The sequence below is a fragment of the Humulus lupulus genome, chromosome 2, assembly GCF_963169125.1.
Source record: "Humulus lupulus chromosome 2, drHumLupu1.1, whole genome shotgun sequence".
Classification (NCBI taxonomy): Eukaryota; Viridiplantae; Streptophyta; class Magnoliopsida; order Rosales; family Cannabaceae; genus Humulus; species Humulus lupulus.
The window spans coordinates 107,759,969-107,785,620 of record NC_084794.1 but is presented as its reverse complement, the minus strand read 5'-3'; the positions used below and the strand labels follow the sequence as shown (position 1 = coordinate 107,785,620).

Sequence of the window (25,652 nt, the reverse complement as noted above, 5' to 3'; positions counted from 1 at the left end):
GCTGCAAACCTTGAGCTCCGATGGTTAGTTGCAAATGACAACTTGTTCATGGATGCAGACGAAGAGCTGTGATGAGTTACTGCAGACGATAGTAGCGAGGCTGAATGGTTTTGAGATGAAGGAAGCATCGTTGGTGTGGGGATTCTAGGAAGCATGAGGGGGGACAAAGGGTCATCGCACTACAGGATCGGGGTGTTGGGGTGAGTCACAATGGTGGGTGGAGGAACATTTGTCGGGTTTGTGTATAATTTTTCTTGATAACGAGTTCATTTTTGTGAGAAAATTCTAGGTCAATTGTTTGGTTCAAGAACACTGAATATAGCATTTATTTTGAATGGTTACACCAATTTTCTTCCAAGTTGCTCTATTAGGTTCATGGACACATATCACATAACTATTTTAGATTTTGTTTTGAATTAGTTAGATTTTTTTTTATTATTATTTGAATGGGTTTGAACTTTTCTGGGTTTAGGGCTTTTAAGAACAGTCGGTGTGAAGGGAGTAGTTGTAGAAATAGAAGGAAGTGATGACAAAATAAATTTTTATTTACTTATTTTAATTTGTTTTCGTTAATTAAAATATCTTTTTAATTGTTTTCTATATTTACAATTATTTTTTAAAAAAATTAAAAGTTTGAATAATGAAAATGTGCTATGTGTCAAGATTTTTTTTAAAATAAATTGTAATTACTTTATTATTTATAACCGAGGGTAATTTGGTCATTTTAAAAAAATTGTTGACCAAATGCGAGTGCAGGGTACCATTTTATTCTGATTTTGTAAATTGAGGGTATCAAACAAGAATTATTGGTAATAGATGGTACCAAAGTTATACTTTGTAAAAATACAAGGTACTAAATGTGCAAATTCTCTTATGTTGTCCGTGTTTTGGTCATCTAACACGTGGCAATTAAGAGTAATTTGCAATGGGTCATGGAGTCCTTGGGGTGCGAGTCCCTCAATGTAGTCCAGCTCAACCGAGTCGGGGATGTCTCCAGGTGAGGCCATGCCCCGAGGTCTTCTCTCAGGCGAGGTTGTCTCCCAGTGAGACCACTTCTGAGCCAGTCTCCAAAGCATGGATACCCCCAGGTGAGGCCATGACTCAAGGTCTTCCCTCAGGGAGAGGATGCCTCCAAGTGAGGTCACGCCCTGAGGGGCCTTCTCACTTTACCATTCTCCAAGTCCAGGACTCCGATCCTCAGGCCCAGGATTGATATTAGGTGTCAATCACTGCAGGTGTGGGTCTCGAAAGGATCATCTGACATTCGTGGTGTCGAGTTCGTACACTTGACAATCAACATGTCCCACAACGCCGCCTGACATGGGCAAACGTGCACCACACCCTGATAGTAACTGATATATTCCCCATAAAGTTGGTGTGTGACTTTCTGCAATGGGCCCCGTAGAATCTACGTAAGCCATAGTCTTTATTGTAACAAAGCCCTTTATGTATTAACTTAACACTAATACCCTGATATTTATAAGATATGATTAACATTAATGACCCCAACCTCTATAAATAGGGTTGGGTATCTCCTTGTAAAGAGTTCGGTTTTTTAGAGGGAGAAACTCTATACTCAGTACAATATATACGCTGTCTGAGAATCACCATTGAAGTTTGTCACTACAAACTTCAAGCTCACTAAATAATAAAGACTCATGGACTAAGGCTCTTTTATAGCCTAAACCAAATAAAACCATGTGTTCTTTCCTTGGTCTTTCTTTAATCTATCATATTAAGTTGACAGTGTTGACTTAAATTTAAGAGAAATTTGCAAAAAATGTCACTAAGTATTCTAAAAGGTTGAAAGTTCATAAGTATACTGAAAGATTGTACTTAAGTCAAAAATCACATTTTACACCAATTTTTTTTTTTTTTTTTGAGAGGAAATACATTAGATAAACAAAAGAAAACAGAGGTGACAGGTCATATTTTACACCAATTTAATAGGGCAAAAGTAAGTAATTCATTAGATTTAACCAAAGGTGACTACCAATCACACTAAGTGTAAAATGTGACTTTCACTACCAAAAAAAACTATTTAGCTACTTAATGCAACATTTTAGACTATTTTCTAACTCTTGCCACAAAAAAATAAAAAATAAATAAAAATAAAAACAACTTAAAGATTCAAGTTTACCTTTTATACTACATATTGACTTTCGCAATAAATAACCTTAAATTTTATATATATAATGGAATAGATCGATTGCAACTAGATATCTGCAAACTGATCAAATCCAATTAGAATTCAACTTTCGAGACCTAATCAAATCCAATAATTAAATCTGTAATTTTTACTAATTAGATTGGATAGATTGGTTTATATTATATTTTGAGCTCCCGTAATAGAGATAATAGAGATTATTGCTCTTCTTCAAATGACATCTATCAAATTTTGGAATGACAAAGGCAAAATGGCAATGATAAAAAGTGATATTGGTAACTGGAAATGGTGAAAAAATGCCAAATAGCTAAAACATTGGGTAACTACTGGTGCCATTTACCCTTAAATTGATTAATAAAAAACAAAGCAATCGAAGTCCTAAGTGGGAACTCAAATGAAGAAGAAAACAAAGAAAGGATATGATCGAAATCCATTTTCTACTTTCATTCGTAATAGTAAGATGTGGTTGTTGCAACACATCTATATACAAAATCAGCAAACAGCAAAATAAACCAGAGATGAAACATTGATTCCTATTTCACACCACAAAAAGGATGGCTTTAAATCTTTGCATTCCTTTGCGGAACTAGTGTTGTAGTGGGTTTTGTACAGGCAAAATCAAGTATGGTTAGCTCAAGTATAGCCAAGGCATATACATATATGCAAACAAAAACAACAAAAATGAAATAGACTAAGCCAGTGAAATGAACTCGATGACCCTATTGATTTGTTATGCACAGCAAGGAAGACTTAACTTTTAATCCTGAGTTTTGCATTGTGTTGTTGCCATATTTTTCCTTCTTCAACAATCAACCTCTTCTGCAATCTCTTCTGATGATTAGAAAACTCCTTGTACAAATCCCTTAGATGCTTGGCTAACCTGTATTCATCACTTCCTGAACGGACAACCTTCAATTCATCGCTACTTCCCGTGTTCCTTTTCCTTTTCTGTAAAATTCACGCAAAAATTTTACTTCAATATATTCTAATGTAATTCTACTCGATGGAATACAGAAACCTTACTCCATTCCTCTCTTCCTCAAGAAACTTACCAGTGGAGGGGGAAGAGGAGAAAGATGGACTAAAACAAAACAAAACTACAGGGATGTGAAAATTTACAAGTATCACAAAAGTTAAAAAAATAGATACAGAACGAAAAAACAACAAAAACAACATTACAACAAATATTCCACTCTCAGAGAAAGGAATTTATTTAAAACCCTTTATGCAGTCAAAGGGAGCCATGATCTAATTTTATTCCATAGACTATGAACATCACTTATCTGTCCTTCAAAACTTCTCTTGTTTTGTTCCAACCATAACCCCCAAAACACAGCCAATATAGCACTGACCAAAAGAATTAAGCCTTTCTTTGCTTCTTCTACTGTAAGACATCGAAATATCCGCACTTTGAGCAGGAATACCCCATTGCAAACCAAACTCTTGAGGCGGTTTATATCAAAGTTTTGAAGAAAATAACAATGAATAAAATACATGGTTGTTGGTCTCATTTTTTCTTTTACACAGCACACACCAACCAGGGAATAACATTAAAAAAGGTTTGCTCTTTTGAAGTACTTCATGCACATTCAGCCGGTCCCACTTCAGCAACCAGTGAAAAATCTTGACTTTAGGTGGAATTTAAAATTTCCAAAGAATATCAGCCCAGTTTACAGTCAAAACCGAATCATTAACTCTTTAACAAATCAAAGGATGAGTTACAAGAGAAGATTTCTGTTTTATCTCCCTTCCAACCTCTGCAATCTTCAAGCAGCCCATAAACTCGTACACTACCCACTCAGAGATACAATGGTTTCTTATGAGTAGAGATTCTTCATGAAGAATGATACAATATTAAGGCCTATCCTAGGAGGGACTCGAACCTCAGATCCTGTGGGAGCAAACCACTTATGAGTAGAGATTTTTGATGAAGAATAATATAATATCAAGGCCTATCCTATATATTAAGTGTCTGCTGCATACACATGCATGTGTTTATTGAAAGCATTGACTGGAATGATATACCCCTAGAGCTATTGCCCAATACTGAATAAGAAATTGCCTACCTTACACACACGCCCTCTTCACAACATATTCTCTCTAATATACCAAACAAATTAGCTATTAAGGCAATTATTCTTTCCTAACTGTCTCACTTTCTTCATAGATCTCCCACTGATTATGGTAAACTATCGTGCATACGTGTTTGATTGGGGGTCTATCATTACCCCCTAAAGACCTTCACCTTGTCCTCAAGATGGAAATCGGGAAACTGATTCCATATTGCATCAAACTTCTCCCAAGTCGCTTCAAAAGCAAGCATATTTTTCCATTCAATCAACACCTCCAGCTCATGAAGATTCTGCAATCTGTTGCAGCTGGTTCAACTAGAAGTTCCAGGTCAGCTGTTAACTGGGGTGGCAGAGCGGGAGAGCAATAAATTGTGCCTTTGGCTTGCCTCAACTGAAAACATGGAATATTGGATGCACCGAGGTGGAAGGGAGCAAACTGAGCTTTGTATGCAACTGGTCCCATGCGTTGCAAGACCTCAAACAGGCTACAGATGCAGTCAGTGAGCTTTTCATTCTTGATCATTGCCAAAGAAAGCTAAAAGTAGGGAGAGATTTTCACAAACACTTTATCTCCAACCTGGAATTTTAACTGCTCTACGGATTGCATCATCTATGTGCTTCATCTTTTGCTCCACACGAAGATGATGCATCTGTAAGTCATCTAGAAGCACATCACGTTCTTCCAACAGACTCCACGTCTAGCACTCAAGTTGCATCTATAGTGTAGTGCACCAAGGGGGGTGGATCGTGGCCATAAAGCACCTTGAATGGAGTACAACCCAAAGAGGTGTGAGTGTGATAGCTAGTTGTAGACAGATTTACAATTCAAATCAGAATAAAAATCAAATCATTATGATTTGATTACGTTGTTTATAGGATTTAGTTTATTTTGTATTTATCTCTTTTATTCTGTACAGCCTATAAATGTACACTATTTTTCTCAAAATCAATATACAATAATTATTCTCTCATAATATTTTTACACGATATCATAACCATAAGATTCTCTCTTTTTTTTCTTTTTCACATGCTGCCTTGTTCTTTTTCTCCAGCAATGGCCACTAGCAACACAGCCTCCTCTCAGTCCAGTGAGCTCCTTGGCTCTCCTCAAAGCTCAGATGCAATCGCAGTCCCTCTGCCTGATGCTCAGGATATCTTCTGGTCTTTGTTGTCGCGCTGCCAAAAGGACTCACCGGAGCTCGCCATGCTAAGCAACCCTCATTGAAGGCCAACCTATTCGCTGCCCCAATGACAGAGAATCTTCTTTGTCCTCATACAACCTTCTTAAACTTCTTAATCAATCACCTGCACCCTTTGGGAACAATCTAGGTTCATGTTCTGTGGCACATTCTAATAATCTATATTCTGCCCTAATCTCTTCGGTAAGCTCTCAAGTACCATGGATAATTGATTCAGGTGCTTCAGACCATATGACAGGTTTTCGTCATTAATTTGATTCCTACACTCCGTGTTCTAATAAATCTAATGTTCGTATTGTCGATAGTACTTTATCTTATGTTGCAGGCATAGGCACCATTAGATTATCTACTAGTCTTCTCCTCAAATCAGTTCTTTGATTTCTGTTAGCAAATTGACTATTGATAATCACTGTGTTGCTAAATTTGTGTCAAATTCTTGTCAATTTCAAGAACTATCATTGGGGAGGACAATTGGCAATGTTAGGGTTCATAATGGACTTTATTTCTTTCGGACTCAATATTCTATAAGACACCAATCTCATATATCTACTTCTGCTTCTGTTTCTAATTCCAGCAAAATAATGTTGTGGCATTATAGACTTGGTCACCCAAGTTTTCCTTACTTACAACGTTTGTTTCCATCCTTATTCACTAATCAAAGTTCTATTTCTTTTCGATGCGATATTTGTTAACTTGCTAAGCACACTCGGACCTCTTTTCCTCCAAGATCCTATACTACAACAACTCCAATCTCCCTAATCCATAGTGACATATGGGGACCCTCCAAAGTTACTATTTCTCATGGGAAACGCTGGTTCATAATTCATTGATGATCACACACGTATCACTTGGGTATATCTCCTTCAACACAAATATGAGTCATTTTAAGTCTTTCAGAATTTTCACCGTCTGATTCAAGCACAATTTCAGACCAAAATCTGTGTACTACGTATGGATAATGGAACAAAATATTTTAATTCCACTTTAGGTCCATACCTTTTACAAAATGGGATTCATCAAAGTTCGTGTTGATACCCCTCAACAGAATGGTGTTGCAGAACGGAAAAATCGTCATTTGTTGGAAGTAGCACGTGCTCTTATGCTTGCCATGAATGTTCCAAAGTATCTTTGGGGAGATGCTATCTTAACAACCACATATCTTATCAATCGTCTACCTAGTCGGCCCCTTCAGTTTCAAACACCATACTCGGTACTTAATCTTTCTTATCCCCATATTTCCACCAATACTCTTCCTGTAAAGACATTTGGCTGTGTTGCTTTTTTCCATATCCATGCTCATGGTCGTAGTAAACTTGAACCTAGGGCTATTAAAACAATTTTTATTAGTCATTCTTCCACTCAAAGGTTATCAGTGTTACTGTCCTCTCACTAAAAAAATATGTCACATGCGATGTCAGTTTTTTTTAAAATACTCCATATTTTCATCCCCTCGCTTCAGGGGGAGCAAACTCATCCAGAGCAAGAAGCTCAGTGGTCGTGGGACACCCTACAGTTAGGATTACTGCTAGATCTTCCTACTCTAACTCCATCTCCTTCTCGTCTGAATGTTTCAGTTGTCCATGTTTCTACTCCAACTCCTCTTCCTAATGGTTTAGTCGTTCCCTGGTTCTACTCTCACTCCAAATAGTCAACCTGATCAAATCATGGAAACAAGGACAAGTCTCAACAACAGCAAGAGCTACGTGTCTACACTAGAAGAAATATCTCTCAAAGAAATAACCTAGTCATGAATCTTCATCACAGTCAAGAGTCGGTGATAGAACCTCCATCTTCAAATGTGTCATGTAATTATCATTCAAACCCTAATTCTGATGTAGATATCTCTATTGCGTTGAGAAAAGAGACTAGGTTTTGTACCCAACATCCTATCTCCAAATTTATTTCTTATTCTAATCTATCATCTTCATTCAAAGCTTTCACCTCCAATTTGTCAAGTGTTCTTATTCTCAGAAATATTGAAGAAGCTCTTGGTGTTCCCGAATGGAAAGTTGTTGTACTTGAAGAGATGAAAGCACTGAAACAAAATAACACTTGGAGCCTAGTGGAATTTGGAGCCTAGTGGAATTACCACCCAATAAAAACATTGTAGGGTGCAAATGGCTGTTTACTATCAAGTATAAAGTCGATGGTTCTATCGAGCGATACAAAACACGTTTGGTGGCCAAAGGATTTACACAAACTTATGGAATTGACTACACTGAAACCTTTGCTCCAGTTGCCAAACTCAATACCATTAGAGTCCTACTCTCACTAGCAGTAAACTTAGACTGGGAAGTACATCAGCTTGATGTAAAAAATGCATTTCTAAATGGTGATCTAAAAGAAGAGGTCTACATGAGTCAACCCTCAGGTTTTGAAGAAACTCTCAATAAGAAGACTTGCTGCAGACTCAACAAGTCACTATATGGCTTAAAGCAATCCCCTCAAGCTTGGTTTGATCATTTTTCAAAGGTAGTCTAGAATCTTGAGTGCATTCAAAGACAAACTGATCATACTTTGTTTGTTAAGCACTCAAAGAAAGGGAAAGTAACTATATTAATAGTTTATGTTGATGATATTATTGTTGCTCATGATGATATTGGAGAAATGAATCTTATCAAGAAAATGATGGCAAAGGAATTTGAAGTTAAGGACCTTGGTGCATTAAAGTATTTTTTGGATATGGAATTTGCAAGGAGCAAAAAGGATATTTCCGTGTCTCAAAGGAAATACACTTGACCTCTTAAAAGAAAGAGGAATGCTAGGAAGCAAGCCTAGTAAAACTCCTATTGAACTTGGGAACAAAACAAAATGTTCTAAGGAGATCCGGTTGACAAAGGAAGATACAAGGTTGGCAAGCTTATCTAACTCTCACACTCGACCAGACATTGCCTTCGGTGTTAGTCTCGTAAGTTAGTATATGCACAGTCCTTGTCAAGGACATTTGAATGGTTGTCTATAGAATTTTGAGATACTTAAAGCAAACACCAGGAAAAGGGCTATATTTAAAAAAAAATGAGTGATCGAAAAGTCGAAGTTTTCACGAACGCTGATTGGGCTGGAGCAATCGACGACAGAAAATCCACATCTAGTTATTGTACTCTCCTATAGGGTAACTTGGTAACATGGCGAAGTAAAAAACAATCTGTTGTTGCAAGGAGTAGTGTAGAAGCATAGTACAGGGCTATGGCCCATTGAGTGTGTGAAGTCATTTGGATAAAAAGACTACTTGAAAAGTTGAAGATAAAGTATGAACATCCTATTCAACTATTGTGACAATAAATCCACCATCAGTATAGCTCATAATCTCGTTCACCATGACAGAACAAAGCATGTAGAAGTGGATCGTTACTTCATTAAAGAAAAGATCAATGGAGGAATTATCTATATATCAAGTATGTGCCTACTAATCAACAGTTGGCTGACATACTTACAAAGGGATTGACAGAGCAAGTGTTTGATTTCCTATTAGACAAGCTTGGACTCATCAACATCTACAGTCAAGCTTGAGGAGCTTGAGGGGGAGTGTAGACAGAATTATTAAGGAAATCAAATCTAAATAAAAATCAAATCATTATGATTTGATTACAGCTGTAGGATCTTTATATGCATATATACTTTCCTTGTTTATAGGATTTAGTTTATTTTATATTTGTCTTTTATTCTGTACAGCCTATAAATGTACATTATTCTTCTCAAAATCAATATACAAGATATATTCTCTCATAATATTTTTACATTAGTATTTTGCCAATATTCAGCCCATGAAAGCCACATCACACACTTGTGAAATTGGCCTGAAGCAAAGCACCTCTAGTACATCTCCAAGCAACAATTGACCACTTTAGTTTTCCCATCAGTTTGTGGGTGGTAGGCGGTGCTATGACGAAGGTCAATGCCTTGTAAGCAAAATAACTCCACCCACAGATGATTTAAGAACACCCGATCACGATAAGAAATGATGGAACGCGGCACCCCATGTAACTTGACTATCTTTTATAAATGCTAAGGCATAAATGCTAATACTTGCTCAGACGATCAACTACCACCAAAATGGACTCCTAATTTGGGCAACCCTTCAATGAAGACCAACTACAAATCATCCCACATCTGATTTGGTAATGCAAGGGGTTGTAAGAGGCCAGCTCAAGACACTGCCAAGTGTTTGTTACGTTGACAAGCATTGCGATCCTTCACAAAGTCACATATGACCTTCTTCATTCCCACTCAATACACATCGGCAGCCAGCCTTTGATAAGTCTTCACCCCTACCGTGGCCTCCCATAGGAGAACAATGGTATTCCCTCAAAAATTTAGGTATCAACGACAAAGTCGTGACAAAACCATTCACCCTTTATAGCGCAACCTACTTTGCTCCAAACTTAAATTTATTCAACTAGTTTTTTTCTACTTTTAAAATTGAATCTTCTGATTTAAAAAAAAACCCTCATTTTTGCCAAAAAAAAATATATATAATTTTTTATATTTTAGCTTTCAAACATATAGCTCAAAATTGAGAACATCTTGCTGTGATAGATGATTCAAAGAAAAATGTAAAATCTGTTGATTCTCAAGAATAAAAAAAATAAAAAAGAGAGAAAACATAATAGTAGTAGCAGCTTAGTCAATATTAACTGCTACAGCACATAAACACTATTTTAGTAACATTATGTATCATAACCGTAGGAAAATCTATACAAGTGTGACAAACAATAAACTTTAAAAAAAAATCGTTGCAAATACTACAAATTGACATCATATGCTTGGGTCACATTTGGAAAATAAGATTGGATTAGATAAGATAATTTTTATTATGTAGTTTTGTTGTGAAATTTGAGTGGATATTGAAAAAATTAATACAACAACCTATATAATCCCCCACTAGGAGATAACTTAATCCCATTAAAAAACTTGGGATAATTTATTCTGTCCAACCCCCTTAGTATTAAGAAAAAAAAATCACATCTTTGCATCTAACTTATTTTCTTCTAGATTATTGTTGGCAAATGATTAACCCACTTATTCTTCTATATATTCTCTTATATTCTTTAATTCAATCCAATCCAATCTAATCCCATTTTCCAAATGTAACCTTGCAGTAAAATATTCACTATTAGATGCAGTGCACTTCTCCAACCAAAAAGAATAGAACTCAAACTATATTACATGTAACAGAAAACTAACCTGAGATACAAGTGAGAGGCTTTGGACTGAAGCTCGAAGTGTATCAGGCACTCTCATTGTTTCAGTTATTACCCATGGCCTGCAGTCAATATGTAAGAAACAAGCATCTAAGCAAGCAGCGAAAAAAACTGCATCACATCCAAATTCTAGTTCAATGTAGACTTTCTTAGCTATAGTCAGCTCTCAATTATATTGCTTAGGGCCATGGCGTACAAGACAGTTAACATATACAGTTGGACATTGAATGTTTTCGTGAATTCCATGATAAGGTAGCATCTAGCATGATATCAGGGAAATTTCATAATCGCATTAAGAAGTCTATCTCCACATGCTCTTCGATCAGTTCACACTTCCAGTTGAGAAAACAAGAATTTTGGTAGAAATGTTTTTACTAAAAACTAAATAAAAGAATCATTAAATCCCAAACCAAAGATTTTGTGAAATTACCTTCCACTTGAAGACACGATAATATGATCTGGATCCTCCAAAAAGTTACACAACTTCTCATAGTTTCTTTGGTTGTCCAACAGAATACAGCCTCGAGTACAAATATCTGATGACAAACTGGGAAAAACAAATGCTTGAGATGTGACCGACACCTTTTTTTCTATAAACTCCATGATTGCTGTACGGGACAAGTCTTTGTCAAGATTTTCAATAAAAACGAAATAGTTTCCAACTCCGCCAAAGTCCATGTCTTGCCCGTTCTTTTCATGAGGACGACCAATAGCCCCTGCTTTCCAAACACAAATGCAGAAAAGAGACGTGACAAAACCATCTTAACATGATATGATCAGAGAATCTATTCAACATGAGCTAAAGGCAAAGTGTACAGACAATTGGATGACAAGGTATCACTCAAAAACCACTCGGTACACTTTGTTCCCTGCACAAATCACATAAAATACAAGATAAGGCAACAAGACATGCACTTATTTTCCAGTCTGAAGTTATTCAGTTGTTATAGCTAGTTACAGAACCCAACAATTAAGAATGTTATACATTATTACATGCCTGCTCTAAATGGTGAGAAAAACTAAGCTTGTGCGAAATTTTCAACATTGGGGCTTCCCCGTGATCATTGTGAGTGACACCTGTGGTGACTTGACGACAAGAACCAGTTTTAAGTTTCTCTTTCACCTTGTTTAAAAAAGAAGCTACAACCGGATCTATTTCCTTCCTAAGCTGAACTCTGCAAATTTGTTCAAGACGTTCAGCAGTCATATGCCCAGCCACTGGACCATGTAGCCACGAAAGAACAAAAGTGCACAAACACTCTTCTTCTCTGTTTGCAAAGGAATGTTCACAATGACCCACCTATAGAAATAGACCAGATCGGAATGTAAGCATTATTTAGATAAATTTACAGATATAAGAAGTCTTCTCAAGAAAGAGCAGCTCAAATAAATGTGCTATCACCCACGCGTATCCATTTTGTTCGTATGTGTATCATTGCTAGAGTAAAGAGAAACAAATCAATCAAGGACATAAGTGTAGCTTAGTCAAAAAGAAACTCCAATAAATGTGACTCGGTTTCATATTGAATAAATTAAAAACTAGAAACAAAACATCTATTATACCTCTTACCAAAGAAACCACCTTTTATCCAAAATGACCAGCAGTTTCAAGATTTGCACACGTGAATCAAGTAAACCCCACAAACAAATAATAACACACCCATTTCACGAAAAAAAAAAACAGAATACAGATTTTAAGAGCAGCCTTCAGAACTTTTGAAGGTTTCTTTCATATTTTCCTCTCTTTCTCGTTAAACAAACACAACAAGTGACTAACCCCTTCAACAATTGCGTCGTAGAAGCGAATGTCATCGGTCCTGAAGTGATGGGAAGCGCACACAAGCAAGCCTTGAACAACCTGAGAGCACTCGGAGTCCTGAAGCTGAGAAGAGACGGGTCTAAACCTGGAAGCGAAGTCACTAAGATGTTTAATGTCCCTAAACTCGCCTGCTCGGAAAACGTTGTCGTTATCATCAGGGAAATTACAGTACTTGATTCTGAGAACGTCGCCGGAATCCCCCTCGACCAGAACCCGAACGCTGTACCATGCATCATCAGGGTAGGACCGGAACTCCAAACGGGCTTCTTCATCGTCGACCATCACTTTTCACCCGTTTCTGGGTTCTGGGTTTGTGTCGTATTAGGATTTTGGCAGAGTCTTGTTCCGATTCTACAGGTTCTGGGATTGTGTCAGTTATGTAATATTATTTGGATTTTAGAGGTTTCGAATGGGCCCTTCTTTTTGCCGTGGATGTGGGCGTGCGCCGTTTAGAGTACGCAGTGGCATAGCGTGGCAGCACAGATAGCTCCCACCTCTCTACTACTCTACTCGGCTATTCTTTTCCAATTCTGCTACAAACTATAATATCCAATTCTGCTATCATTAAATTGTGGAGGGACCTCGGCCTCGCTATATAAATTGTGAAAGGGTCTTTTTCTTTTTTCTATTTTTTAAAATAAATTATTCATAAATTTCTAAACTTTTTCATTAATATTTATAGCACAATTTTTTTTATGAACTCTAATCACATTTAAATTTCAATGTTGCTGTTATATTATATAATTTTTTTTATAAGTATATATACTAGATACAACAATAAATTTATATTAATATCATATAAATTTTAAATAAATATCTTATTTTAATTAAATAATTTATTTATTTTTGTTTAATTTTATATTTGTTCTAATTTTTTGACAACAAGAGATTAAATATTATATATTTAATGTAATATTAAATATTATAAGTAAATTTTAAATTTAAGTTTCTTGCTAGTTTTTAAAAAAAAAAATTTGTTATTAATTGACAGTAAATTATATTATATGTTTGATATGATATTATTCTAATAAGTAAGTTTAAGTTTAATTAAATTTTATTTAAGTTATAAAACGTTTGATTTTATTATTTTTAAATAATTATCATTGTAAAATATCTCAAAAATATCATATTTTAATTTGTTTAATTATTTATTATTTTTAAATAATTATCATTGTAAAATATCTCAAAAATATTATTTTTTAATTTTTAAAATTTTTTATTTTATTTTATTTAAGTTTAAGTGTTTACAAACTACCATTAAATATAAAAATATTCTGTTAAAGTTAATATTAAAAAATAAAAAACTATTAAAACTAAGAATTTCCGTTATCTACACACTATATGAATTTATATTAGAAAACATTAAAATTTAAATTTAAAACATATTATTATGTTAATTCAAAGTAATTAAAGGTCACTATACACTTTAAATTTTACATATTAATGTTATATAAAAAAAATATTATTTATATTATTATCTTGAGCATATTTTGTGCAATATTATTTGTTATTTAGGTCATCTTAAGATGTGCAACACCACATAATTTATCATTCAAAAAAAAATTTATTGAAGTTTACATAATATATACTTTTTTTGCCATATTTTGATGAATATGAACATGCATATTTGCATGGTATATAAATAACAAAAAAAAGAGTAATATTAAGTGTAATTTCCACTATATAAGAAAAGTAGAGGGAAAAAGTTGTGAATGCAAAATTAAAGAGCTTTGCATTTGAAACTTGGAGTGTCGTTTGCTTCACAAATATAGTGGCTAAGGTTGTGTTTTTGCTTGTAATTAAAAGCATAAAGTAAGTAAAAGTTGTCCAAAAGAATAGAACTAAAAGGAAAGTGTTTCCATTGTAGAGTTTAAAACTGTAAAAAGTATCTCATGGAGTTGAAAAATAAATGTAAAACTTGTATAGTGGAAGACGATATGTAATCTTGGGTTTTAGAATCAGGGGTCACTAACCATGTTTGTGTTAGTTTTCATATATCAAATCAGAGATTATACGCAGCGTAACAACAATCAAAATTGTTAATTTAATCCTACAAGATTTATAGATCTACTTCTTCACATACATATATATATATTGAATCAAAAAGATAAATAGAAAAATTATCTCAAGTCTTTCCTTGCTGCTATTTTTTTGTACGGCAAAATCCTTGAAATCTCACACTAAGATCTTCCAAAATATTCTCAACACACAAAGAACGAGTGTGGGCTCGTTATACAAAACAATAAGCAAAATATATTTAGCAGATGTTCTCAACACATGAGATCTGATAAAGTTTGGACCTGAATTTGTGAAGAACAATGACATATGCTTGTAGCACTGTTCTATTTCTCTCAGGGAGATTTCACGATATATTTTCTATCTCTGAAAAAGTATCACTCTGGAAAAACTGATCTTCTATATTTAATATATCAAATATATTAAAAATAAATAATATTAGTTATTTTAAACAATTTAAAAATAACTAATCAGTTATCAGATTTTTGTTTAAATAATAATATTTTAATCATATTAAAATATATAATTATTTATTTAATATTTAAACAACTAAAATTGTTGAATAAAGATTCTTCTAGAATCTTCTTGTGTGTGTAGCACAGTGTCTGTGCACTGTGCTACATGCCCAACTCATGCCAGGGAGGGCATGTGATTTTTTCAATTTTCATCATTATTTAAATACCAAAAATCTCAAAAATAAATTAATTCAAAATTAATTATAGTTTTGCTAAATCAAATACTTAATTAATTACACATAATTATACAATAATTATGTTTATTGCATAGAAAAAATTTTACTTATCAAATAAGTTATTTTGCTCATTTTTGTATTTATCTTTATCATTGTTTGTTTGAGCTATTTCAGGGACCATGGACCTATAACATTAAGCTCCAATAATTAAATATAAATAATTAAACTATTTAATCATAATAGTTAATTTATTATTTCTGATATTTCTCCACTATAAATTTAGAATTGAACTATTTATGTTATAGATATACTTTTACAAAAATCTTATTTTAAGTTGTCCATTGATATAATCATCTTACAATAGTTCAACCCTCTAATTAATTAGTTCATAAATTAGAATGGAAGAATTACCATTTTACCTTTCTAATTTACTTCTTATTCCTTAAGTACTATTAATTCACTAGTGAATAATTAATCTATAATCTAATTATAGATTTGAGCTCAAAATCATTCAATTCCATAATTAACCCTTAAGGGAACCAATATACGATCTATTAGGAAAGATTAGATTCTGTATTGTTGATACATGTTCCCAGCCATCCATGATATTAAATCTCAAAAACAAAAGTCGTTAGCCTCAATCTATGAAGAGACCTTAACGAATGAATCAAAAGATCTAATAAACATAAACAGGAGTTCATGAACACTGAGGATTTAGGTTGATCTATAAATGATCATCAGTTATGATATGAATTACAAATATTTATTATTAAATAGTTTTTGGATAAATACTTTTATTCATATCGGTCATTATCATATATAATCATATTATATAAAGCACATTTACCAAGATGTGTTACCACATCAATAATCTGAATCTAGATTATTTGTATCAATCATGATACTCAGTAAACCGTACTTACAACCCTAATTAAATAATTCCATAACTTTAATTTGTTGTTGACTATTTTTATTCATCCATGTGATCTTAATTCTCTTGTACTAATACAAGATCACATTCTCAATAATAAATATGAAAATTTTCTGATATTTACAAAGAAATTATTCAAACAATAATTTAAATAATCTAAATATAATAATAATAGACTATTGTATTTATTTATTCATTGAAATAATAAATGTCTTTTACATGCTTTTAGGACATACTCCTAACAGTTTGTTCCTCTATGCACATACTTAAGTCATCAAGGGAACTTGCTGATGGCGTAGTGACTATGCGAGTTGGAAGTGGTGCGCTCGTTTCGGCAAGAGCTAAGGGAACAGCCCGTTTATATTTTGGGAACAATTATCTTATTTTTAATAATATTTATTTTATTCCTAGATTTTATAGAAACTTAGTTTCTTTATCTATGTTGCATGAACAATTTTGTATATTTCTTTTAATAATGATGTGATTGTTATTTCGAAGAATGGTTTTAAAATTTGTCAAGCAAAACATACAAATGGACTGTATATGCTCAAACCTAATGAACGAACGCTAAATAACTCGGAATTATTTAAAGTAGTGAAACTACAAGGAAACAAAAGACAAAAGGTTTCAAATGAGGATTACATATGTCTTTGGCATCTTAGACTTGGTCATATAGAAATAGACAGAATAAACTGGTTAACAAAAGATGGACCTTTGAGAGAAATGGGAGTTGGAACTCTTCTGATTGTGAGTCCTTTCTAGAAAGCAAAATGATCAAACGTTCTTTCTCAACAAAAGGCAAGAGAGCCAAAGAACCTTTTGGAGCTTGTACATAGTGATGTTTGTGGTCCAATCAATGTACAATTAAGAGGTGGGTATGAGTACTTCGTCGCCTTTATTGACGATTATTCAAGATATGGTCATACTTATCTAATGCTTAGGAAATTTGAAACCTTTGGTAAGTTTCAAGAATTCAAAGTTGAGGCTGAGAAGTAATTAGGTAAGACTCTTAAAACACTTCGATCAAATTGAGGTGGTGAATATTTGGATTTAGAATACAAAGATTTCATGTTGAAGCATGGTATTCTATCCCAACTCACAACACTTGGAACGCCACAGCAAAATGGTGTTTCAGAAAGAAGAAACATGACATTGTTGGACATAGTCGAGTCTATGCTAAGCTACTCTTCGCTTCCTCTCTCATTCTGGGGATATGCACTTCAAACGGCGACTTACATTTTGAATGTGATCCCATCTAAGACCATAAACAAAACGTCACTGGAACTGTGAAATGAAAACAACCCTAGTTTGCACCATTTCTTTGACTTAGAATCAGGGAAACTTGATTCGAGGTCTGAAGTATGCATTTTTGTGGGCTATGCTCTAGAAACAAGAGGTGGTTACTTATATAGTCCCAAGGACCAAAAGGTATTTATTTCAACAAATGCAACATTCCTTGAACACGGTTATATGAATAACTATAAACCTCGGAGCAAAGTGGTATTGGAGGAACTCACAACTGATAAGATTCCACCACATTCATCGTCATCATTAAATGATAAATACAGAATCGAGGAAACCACTATTCTTGAAAAGAAAACCCCAGTGCAACATCGTAGTGGGAGGATTGTGAGACAACCTGTTGGCTACGAACATGAGGCGCGTGTCCTTGTTTCTAATACAAACAAGGATGTCATTAACCTTCAAATGGGCTATGGATGATCCTAAAAAGGAGAAATGGCAAAAAGCCATAAACCAAGAAATGCAATCCATGTATTCTAATTTGGTTTGGAAACTTGTAGACCCATCTGAAGATGTCAGGCCCATTGGGTGCAAATGGATATACAAGAAGAAAAGAGGTGTAGATGGGAAAGTGGAGACTTTCAAAGCAAAGCTAGTAGCCAAAAGTTACACTCAGAGAGAATGTGTTAATTATGAAGAAACATTTTCTCTTATGGCCATGCTGAAATCCATTCACATTATCTTATCGATAGCTGCCACATATGATTATGAGATATGGCAGATGGACATCAAAACAGTCTTCCTCAATGGCTGTCTTGATGAAAGTATCTATATGGTACAACCAGACAGGTTCATCAAGAATGGGAAAGATCAAAAGGTGTGTAAGTTTCTGAAATCCATTTATGGATTAAAGCAAGCATCTAGATCTTGGAATATCACCTTTGATGAAACAATTAAAACATATGGCTTCGAACAAAATATCAACGAAGCATGTGTATATAAATATATCAAAGGAAAAGTTGTAGTTTTCCTAGTTCTTTATGTGGATGACATTCTCCTCATAGGCAACGATGTAGAGACACTATCAAATGTAAAGAAGTGGTTAGCCAAAAAGTTCCAAATGAAAGATTTAGGTGAGTCGAACTATGTTCTGGGAATCCAAATTCTAAGGGAGAGGAAAAACAAACTCTTGGTACTTTCTCAAGCTAATTATATAGATAAGGTGTTTGAAAGGTTCTCTATGGAGAATTCCAAGAAAGGTTAGTTACCAATTCTCGTCATGCTTTCTTTTTTATTCACGATTATATGTTATGGATTCCTCGCAAGATATGGAATTCCTTTTTCCAAAGAACAATGTCCAAAGACACCTCAGGAGGAAGAGGACATGAGAAAGTATTCCTATGCTTCAACAGTTGGGAGTCTTATGTATGTTATGTTTTGTACTAGGCTTGACATATGCTATGCAGTAGGGATTGTGAGTCGTTATCAATCAAATCCTGGTTTAGAACACTAGATTGTAGTAAAGCAAATTCTCAAGTATATTAGGAGAACGAGATATTATATGCTTGTACATTCAAGGGATGAGTTAAACCTTACTGGATACACTGATTCTGATGTCCAATTAGATAAAGACTGTCATAAGTCAACATCTAGGTCAGTGTTCACTCTTGATGGAGGAGTTGTAGTCTGTAGAAGTATTAAACAATCTAGTATAGCAGATTCAACTGTGGAAGTTGAGTATATATCTGTAACGCCCTACTACCTTAGAGTCGTTACTAAGTGAGTTTAAAATGTGCAATTAACTCGCTCAGCGAGGTTTTTAGAACCTCTCCGTACTCATGGCTGGTTGACTTTCTCTTTGCCCTTACCTGCAACACAGAGCACCCATGAGCCGAAGCCCAGCAAGAAAACTCATACAGCACACAACATATGCATATCATACAATCATTGTAGCAAATAACCCATATCTAATCAAACAGTCCATAAGATTTAAACACATATACGGCCATGCCGTCCCAGAGGCGTTACCAAAGCCTGGGATCTCGGTCTACACCGTAAGGATATCCCATGTATACATTGGGGTCTCACCCTAACCACAAGCACTCCATGTGCTAAGTGGTATTCCCGGCCCCACTGCCGTTCTCGGCCCTTCGCCGTTCCCGGCTCCTTTGCCACTCTTTTTGCTATAACCACATTTAGCATTCTCAAACAACAATCAAACATATAATAATTCATTTAAAGCTACATCCTAGCAATGATACAATCTAGGGCCGTGCCCTGCAACCACACTATGGGCCCATGCCCTGCTCTACGGGTGCTACAATTTTCTTACCTGTATCCCGAGCTTTCCGATGCACCAAGGTCACAAGCATGGTCCTCTATCACGAGCCTCTCCAAAATCCTCAATCAAGAATCTGGCTTGAACTCTTCTCAATTCCAGCCTCCAACCTCTTTCCTCTTGATTATCCTAACTCTGAACAATCCTAGCTTAAACTTGATTTTGTTTGCCTCAAACCCCTTGAATTTCCTCCTAGGTCTCAAGTTTCAGCCCTCCTTCTTGCTTCCCTTTCTTTCTAGCCTTTTCTTCCAATTTTTAGCTTAAACCAATATATGACCAAGTGTTATACGTGAACCATCCTTCCCTTCAGCTCAAACTTATCTATCCTTAGCCAATTGACCATTCTACCTTTCCCTAGAAATTCTCTCCTAACTAAACCTCAAGGGCACTCTTGTCCTTTCACCTATATTACAATTCTACCATTTTTCCATCTGAACTTGTTACTCTCAGTAGTTACTAATGGTTACACAGGTTACTCAATCACCAATAACCATTAACCACTAATTTCTCAAATTTACAAGATTCCCAAAGTACCCCTAGGCTCCTCCCGAGCCGGGTATAAAATCCCATTATGACTTTTAAATTAACTAGCTCTCTAGGACCGTCTCGGCACGTGCATCACATTAATATCACCACACTCACGTGGTACAAATCACATAATACAATTATCACATTTATGCCCTCAGTGGGCTAAAATTACCAATTTACCCTTATCACGCAAACGGGGTCCACATGCATATTTATACCACCTAAACATGCATTCTAATCACATATTCATTCAAATCCATATATTATCATGTTAATTCACTTATTGCCCTCCAGGCACGCTAATCAAGGTCCTAAACCTTACTTAGCAACTTGGGGTGTTACAATAGCAGCTTGTGAAGCAGCTAAGGAAGAGGTTTGGTTGAGAAAGTACTACATTGATCTGGAAGTAGTTCCATATATGGATAAGCCACTAATTTTGTATAGTGACAACAATGGAGCAGTAGCTAACTCCAAAGAACCTAGAAGTTACAAGAGAGGAAAGCATATAGAAAGGAAATACCTTCTGGTTAGAGAGATTGTGCACATAGGTGATGTGACTATTATGAAGATAGCGTCAGAACAGAACCTAGCATACCCATTTACCAAGATACTTCCTGCAAAGTCGTTTATGGGTCATGTATGCAACATGTGACTAAGAGAGATGTCTCACTTGCTTTGAGGGCAAGAGGGAGATTGTTAGGATTAATGCCCTAAAACCATGTAAAGATATTTTATTGATTTAAATAAAAATACAATTTGATTATATTTGAATGTTATAATTATTGGTTAAATTCATTATATAATAATATCAAGAAAATTCCTTATTCATTCATGAGAATAAGATCTTGTATTAGTACAAGAGAATTAAGATCATATATAATGAATAAAATAGTCAGTAACATATTGAAGTAATGAATCTCTAATGAATGGTTACTAGTGCAGTTTACTAAACATACAAGATGCAAGTGATATAGATTCAGATTACTGATGTGAATAGACATATTAGTAACGGTGTTGTATATAATAAAGATTATATATGATAGGACCGATGAGAATTAATTATCTTTATAAATTTGTCGTTTGACATAAAGATTTAATTCTTATCATAATAGATAATCATTTGTAAATTAGTCTAAATCCTGAGTATTCATGAATTCCTATTTGTGTTTATTGTATCTTTTGATTCACTCGTTAAGGTTTCTTAGTATAATAAGGCTAATGACTTTTATTTTGGAGATTCAATATCATGAATGGTTGGGAACATGATTTACAATAATGAAATTCATACTTTTCTAACAGATCGAATATTGGTTCTCTTAATAGTTAATTCTGGACCTCAATAGTTATTGAGCTCAAATCTATAATTTGATTATAAATTAATTATTCACTAGTGAATTAATGGTACATAAGGATCAAGAGGTAATTAGAAGGGTAAAACGATAATTTTAACCAGCTCTAATTAACGAACCAATAAATGGAGGATAGAACAACATTTATTGATTATATAAATGAACTACAAGAGAAAACTCAGTAAATATAATTCTATAAATACTTAGAGTGCAATTCCATATTTATAGTGGAGTAATCATGAATTAATAATTAAGATTTTTATATTAAAGAGTTTAAGTAATAATTTGGTTTATTGGAGCTTCGTATTATAAGTCCATGGTCCCCAGATCACATCTGTCTTACATTGTCAAGGGTAAGAATGTCAAAAGAAAGATTTGTAGAAAGAAAGACTTAATTGCAAAGGAATTAATTTTCCAGGGTAATGAAATAATTATGTGATAGTTATGGGTAATTGATTAATTATGAATGAATTAATTATTTATTTAACTATATAGTTTTTATTTTGAAAAACTATATGTTAAAATAAATATTAATCATGTTTGTGTTAATATAAAGAGAGATTAATAATTATCTTATTTATAATAAGATATTTATTTATTTAAAACTGATATTTTAAGAAAGAGTCAATTTTGAATTAACTAATATTTATTTTGGTATAAATATATTGTCTTACATATTAATTAAACAAACAAATGAGAAAATTAGGGAAAACCCTAATGTGGCTCATGTCGCTCACTGTATTGCATAGTGAGTGGCGCCACAGAGGGATATTCCATATCTCTGGGATTTGAATTTTGAATTTCAAATAATTTGTTTATTTAATTATTCTTTTTAAATATGATTTAAATTAAATAATTAAATAGGTTATAACTGATCAATTTTATTTTAAATAAAATAAAATAAAGATGAATTAAATTAGTTTATTATCTTTATAAACCTAAAAGGAAGCGGTGCTTTTCAATAAGTGGCTTTACATAATTTTTGACTGTCATACTCTCTCATAAAAAGAAAGTGATAGTTTTTCTAAACTTGAAAACTATTTGAAATCTCCTCTCTCAATCAAACCTCTATAGATCTCATGTGTTGAGTACATCTAGAAACTTCTAAATCAACATTTTGAATCTTATGTGCCCACACACGCCTTTGTGTGTTTGAGAATTGATCTGGAAGATCAAGGTGTGAGCTTTCATAATCTAGATAAGAAGATCATTTATTTATACAAAAAGATTTGTGGATTCTTGATAGGCTACAAGAGGTAATATATATTCTATTTGTATGTGATTTAATATATCTATATATGTATGATTCTAACTGGTATTAATAATTTTTTTTTAAAACACTCATTCTATTGCGTAACTCTGATTAACACTTTTAATACCAACAATAAGCTCATTTATACCCCTTAGGGTAAGAGGGCAGTATACATATAGTGTATGAAGAGGTAATTGGGTGATAAGGAGGTTTTGGTTAGGGGTTTGCTCTCCATAAACTCTCTCTTGCATTTGCATTTGATCGTGTGGGTTGTTCTTGTATTTTCTACAGATTTAGAGTGGTAATGATGGTTCAAGGAGATGGAATGTCCAACATTGGAAGTATGTTCTTCATTGTGTAATTAGTGCTCTAAATAAATGCTTTGGTCTTGGATGATAATATGAGCATTGAATGTGTTAATGACGATTTGTTGGTATGCTCATAGAGTCGTAAATCTATCAACCCACAATCCTTTGTTGTTTAATATGATCTCTTCTTCGTGAATATGTGTCAAATGCCTCACCATGACTGCTATTATGTTCTTTACAAGCTAAGAAACTTGTTGAAATGGTTCCCATAGGCAATGTCAAAATGTATGCGGTTTTTTCGCTAAATTTTAGTTAGATTTTGTCTCTATGAGATGGATTTAGTTTTGAACCATTAAAATATAAAGTCTCAAATGGTAATCGAAAGAACAATATAAGAATGAGAGAATTAAAAAATAAAAATAGATAAATAATCAATGGTAATGTTGTATTATTTGTGCCAAAATCTAAACTCCTTATATTGTGTGGTTAATGCCTTATTTGTAGGGATAGAGTCTCCTCTTATACAATGATGTGTCCCATTTTAAGAATATGACCAAAAAAAGAACATGGGGGACTTGTATTGCTTGCAGCATTATGTTGGTAGGGCGAGTTTTGACACTGTTTAGGATTGTGACCCCCTATTTAGAATGTGATCATCTTGTGGCAGACTTCTCTATAACGGTGTTAATCTTTCCCTTGGGCTATGCGAGCAAACTCCTCACACGCTTAGTGTGCTACACAGCTCATGCCTTCACCATTCCACCAACTCAGATGAGATTACATGGATAAGAATTAATTTTTAATGAATTTTTGGTATATTGTTAAGTTTTTTTTAGTACTAGATACAAGCAACGTGCAATGTACGTTTGCTTGGTTTTATTTAAAAAAATTATTAGTTATTTTTATTAAGTTTTTATGGTTGTCATATAAATTTCAAATAAATAAACAATATTATATAAAAGAATGACATAAACATATTAAAAGAAAATATAAACCAAAACATTGTTTATGATTTTTTTTTAATATATTTATATGATATGATAACATTTTAGATCATAAACTACCATATTTAAGGTACAAAACATTTATGATATTATTCAAATTACACATTAATGATTGGAGAAGAAGCTTGTTTATTATTAATAGAAGACAATGTTAGGATTAATGTCCTAAAAGCATGTAAAGACATTTTATTGGTTTTAAATAAAAGTACAGTTTTATTATATTTGAATGTTATAATTATTGTTTGAATTAATTATATAATAATATCAAGAAAATTCCCTATTCATTCATGGGAATATGATCTTGTATCAGTACGAGAGAATTAAGACCATATATAATGAATAAAATAGTCAGTAACATATTAAAGTAATGAATCTTTAATGAATGGTTACTAGTACGTTTGCTAAGCAAACGAGATGCAATTAATCTACATTCGGATTACTAATGTGGATAGACATCTTAGTAAAGGTGTTGTATATAATAGAGATTATATATGACAGAGCCAATGAGATTATCTTTATAAACTTGCTGTTTGATATAAAGATTTAATTCTTGTCATAATAGATGATCATTTGTAGAACAGTATAAATCATGAGTATTCATGAACTCCTGTGTTATGTTTATTGGATCTTTTGATTCACTCATTAAGGTCTCTTAAAATAATGAGGCAAATGACTTTTGTTTTGGAGATTCAATATCATGGATGGTTGGGAACATGAATTACAATGTTGGAATCCATGCTTTCCTAACGGATCGAATATTGGTTCCCTTAAGGGTTGATTCTGGAACTGAATAGTTATTGAGCTCAAATTTATAATTAGATTATAGATTAATTATTCGCTAGTGAATTAATGGTACTTAAGGCAATTCCATATTTATAGTGGAGTAATCATGAAATTAATAAATAAAATTATTAGATTAAAGAGTTTAATTAATAATCTGGCTTATTGGAGCTTCGTATTATAGGTCCATAGTCCCCAGATCACCTCTGTCCTACACTGTCAAGGGTAAGGATGTCAAAAGAAAGATTTGTAAAGAGAAATGACTAAATTGTAAAGGAATTAATTTTCTAGGGCAAGAAAATAATTTTTTGATATTTATGGGTAATTATTTAATTGTGAATTAATTAATTATTTAACTATATAGTTTTTATTTTGAAAAATTATAGGTTAAAATTAATATTAATCTTGTTTGGATTAATATAAAGAGAGAGGATAATAAATATCTTATTTATAATATGATATTTATTTATTTAATTTAAAACTGATATTTTAAGATAAAGTTAATTTTGAATTAATTGATATTTATGTTTGGATAAATATCTTGTCTTAAAAGTTGATTAAATAAACAAATGAGAAAATTAGGGCAACCCTAATAGGGCTGGGTGACACACACTGTAAAATATAGCGTGTGGCGCCTAGCATCAGGGATTTTTATCACTAGGATTTGAATTTTGAATTTCAAATAAGTTTGTTTAATCAGTTATTTAATTATTTTTTTAAAATATGATTTAAATAAAAATATCTAATCAGTTTTT

The 25,652-nt window shown here is 33.4% G+C and overlaps 1 protein-coding gene across 1 annotated transcript; it reads right to left on the bottom strand.

The window, feature by feature from the left end:
• Positions 1-2,587: 2,587 nt before the first annotated feature.
• On the bottom strand, positions 2,588-13,018 carry LOC133818340 (uncharacterized). Its single transcript, XM_062251135.1, has 6 exons — positions 12,417-13,018; positions 11,637-11,939; positions 11,460-11,508; positions 11,070-11,355; positions 10,623-10,701; positions 2,588-3,115 (listed from the first exon to the last, which is right to left on the bottom strand). Exons 1-6 carry the CDS (start codon positions 12,738-12,740, stop codon positions 2,918-2,920), a joined length of 1,239 nt encoding a protein of 412 aa, XP_062107119.1. The 5' UTR covers positions 12,741-13,018; the 3' UTR covers positions 2,588-2,917.
• Between the last annotated feature and the right edge of the window lie 12,634 nt (positions 13,019-25,652).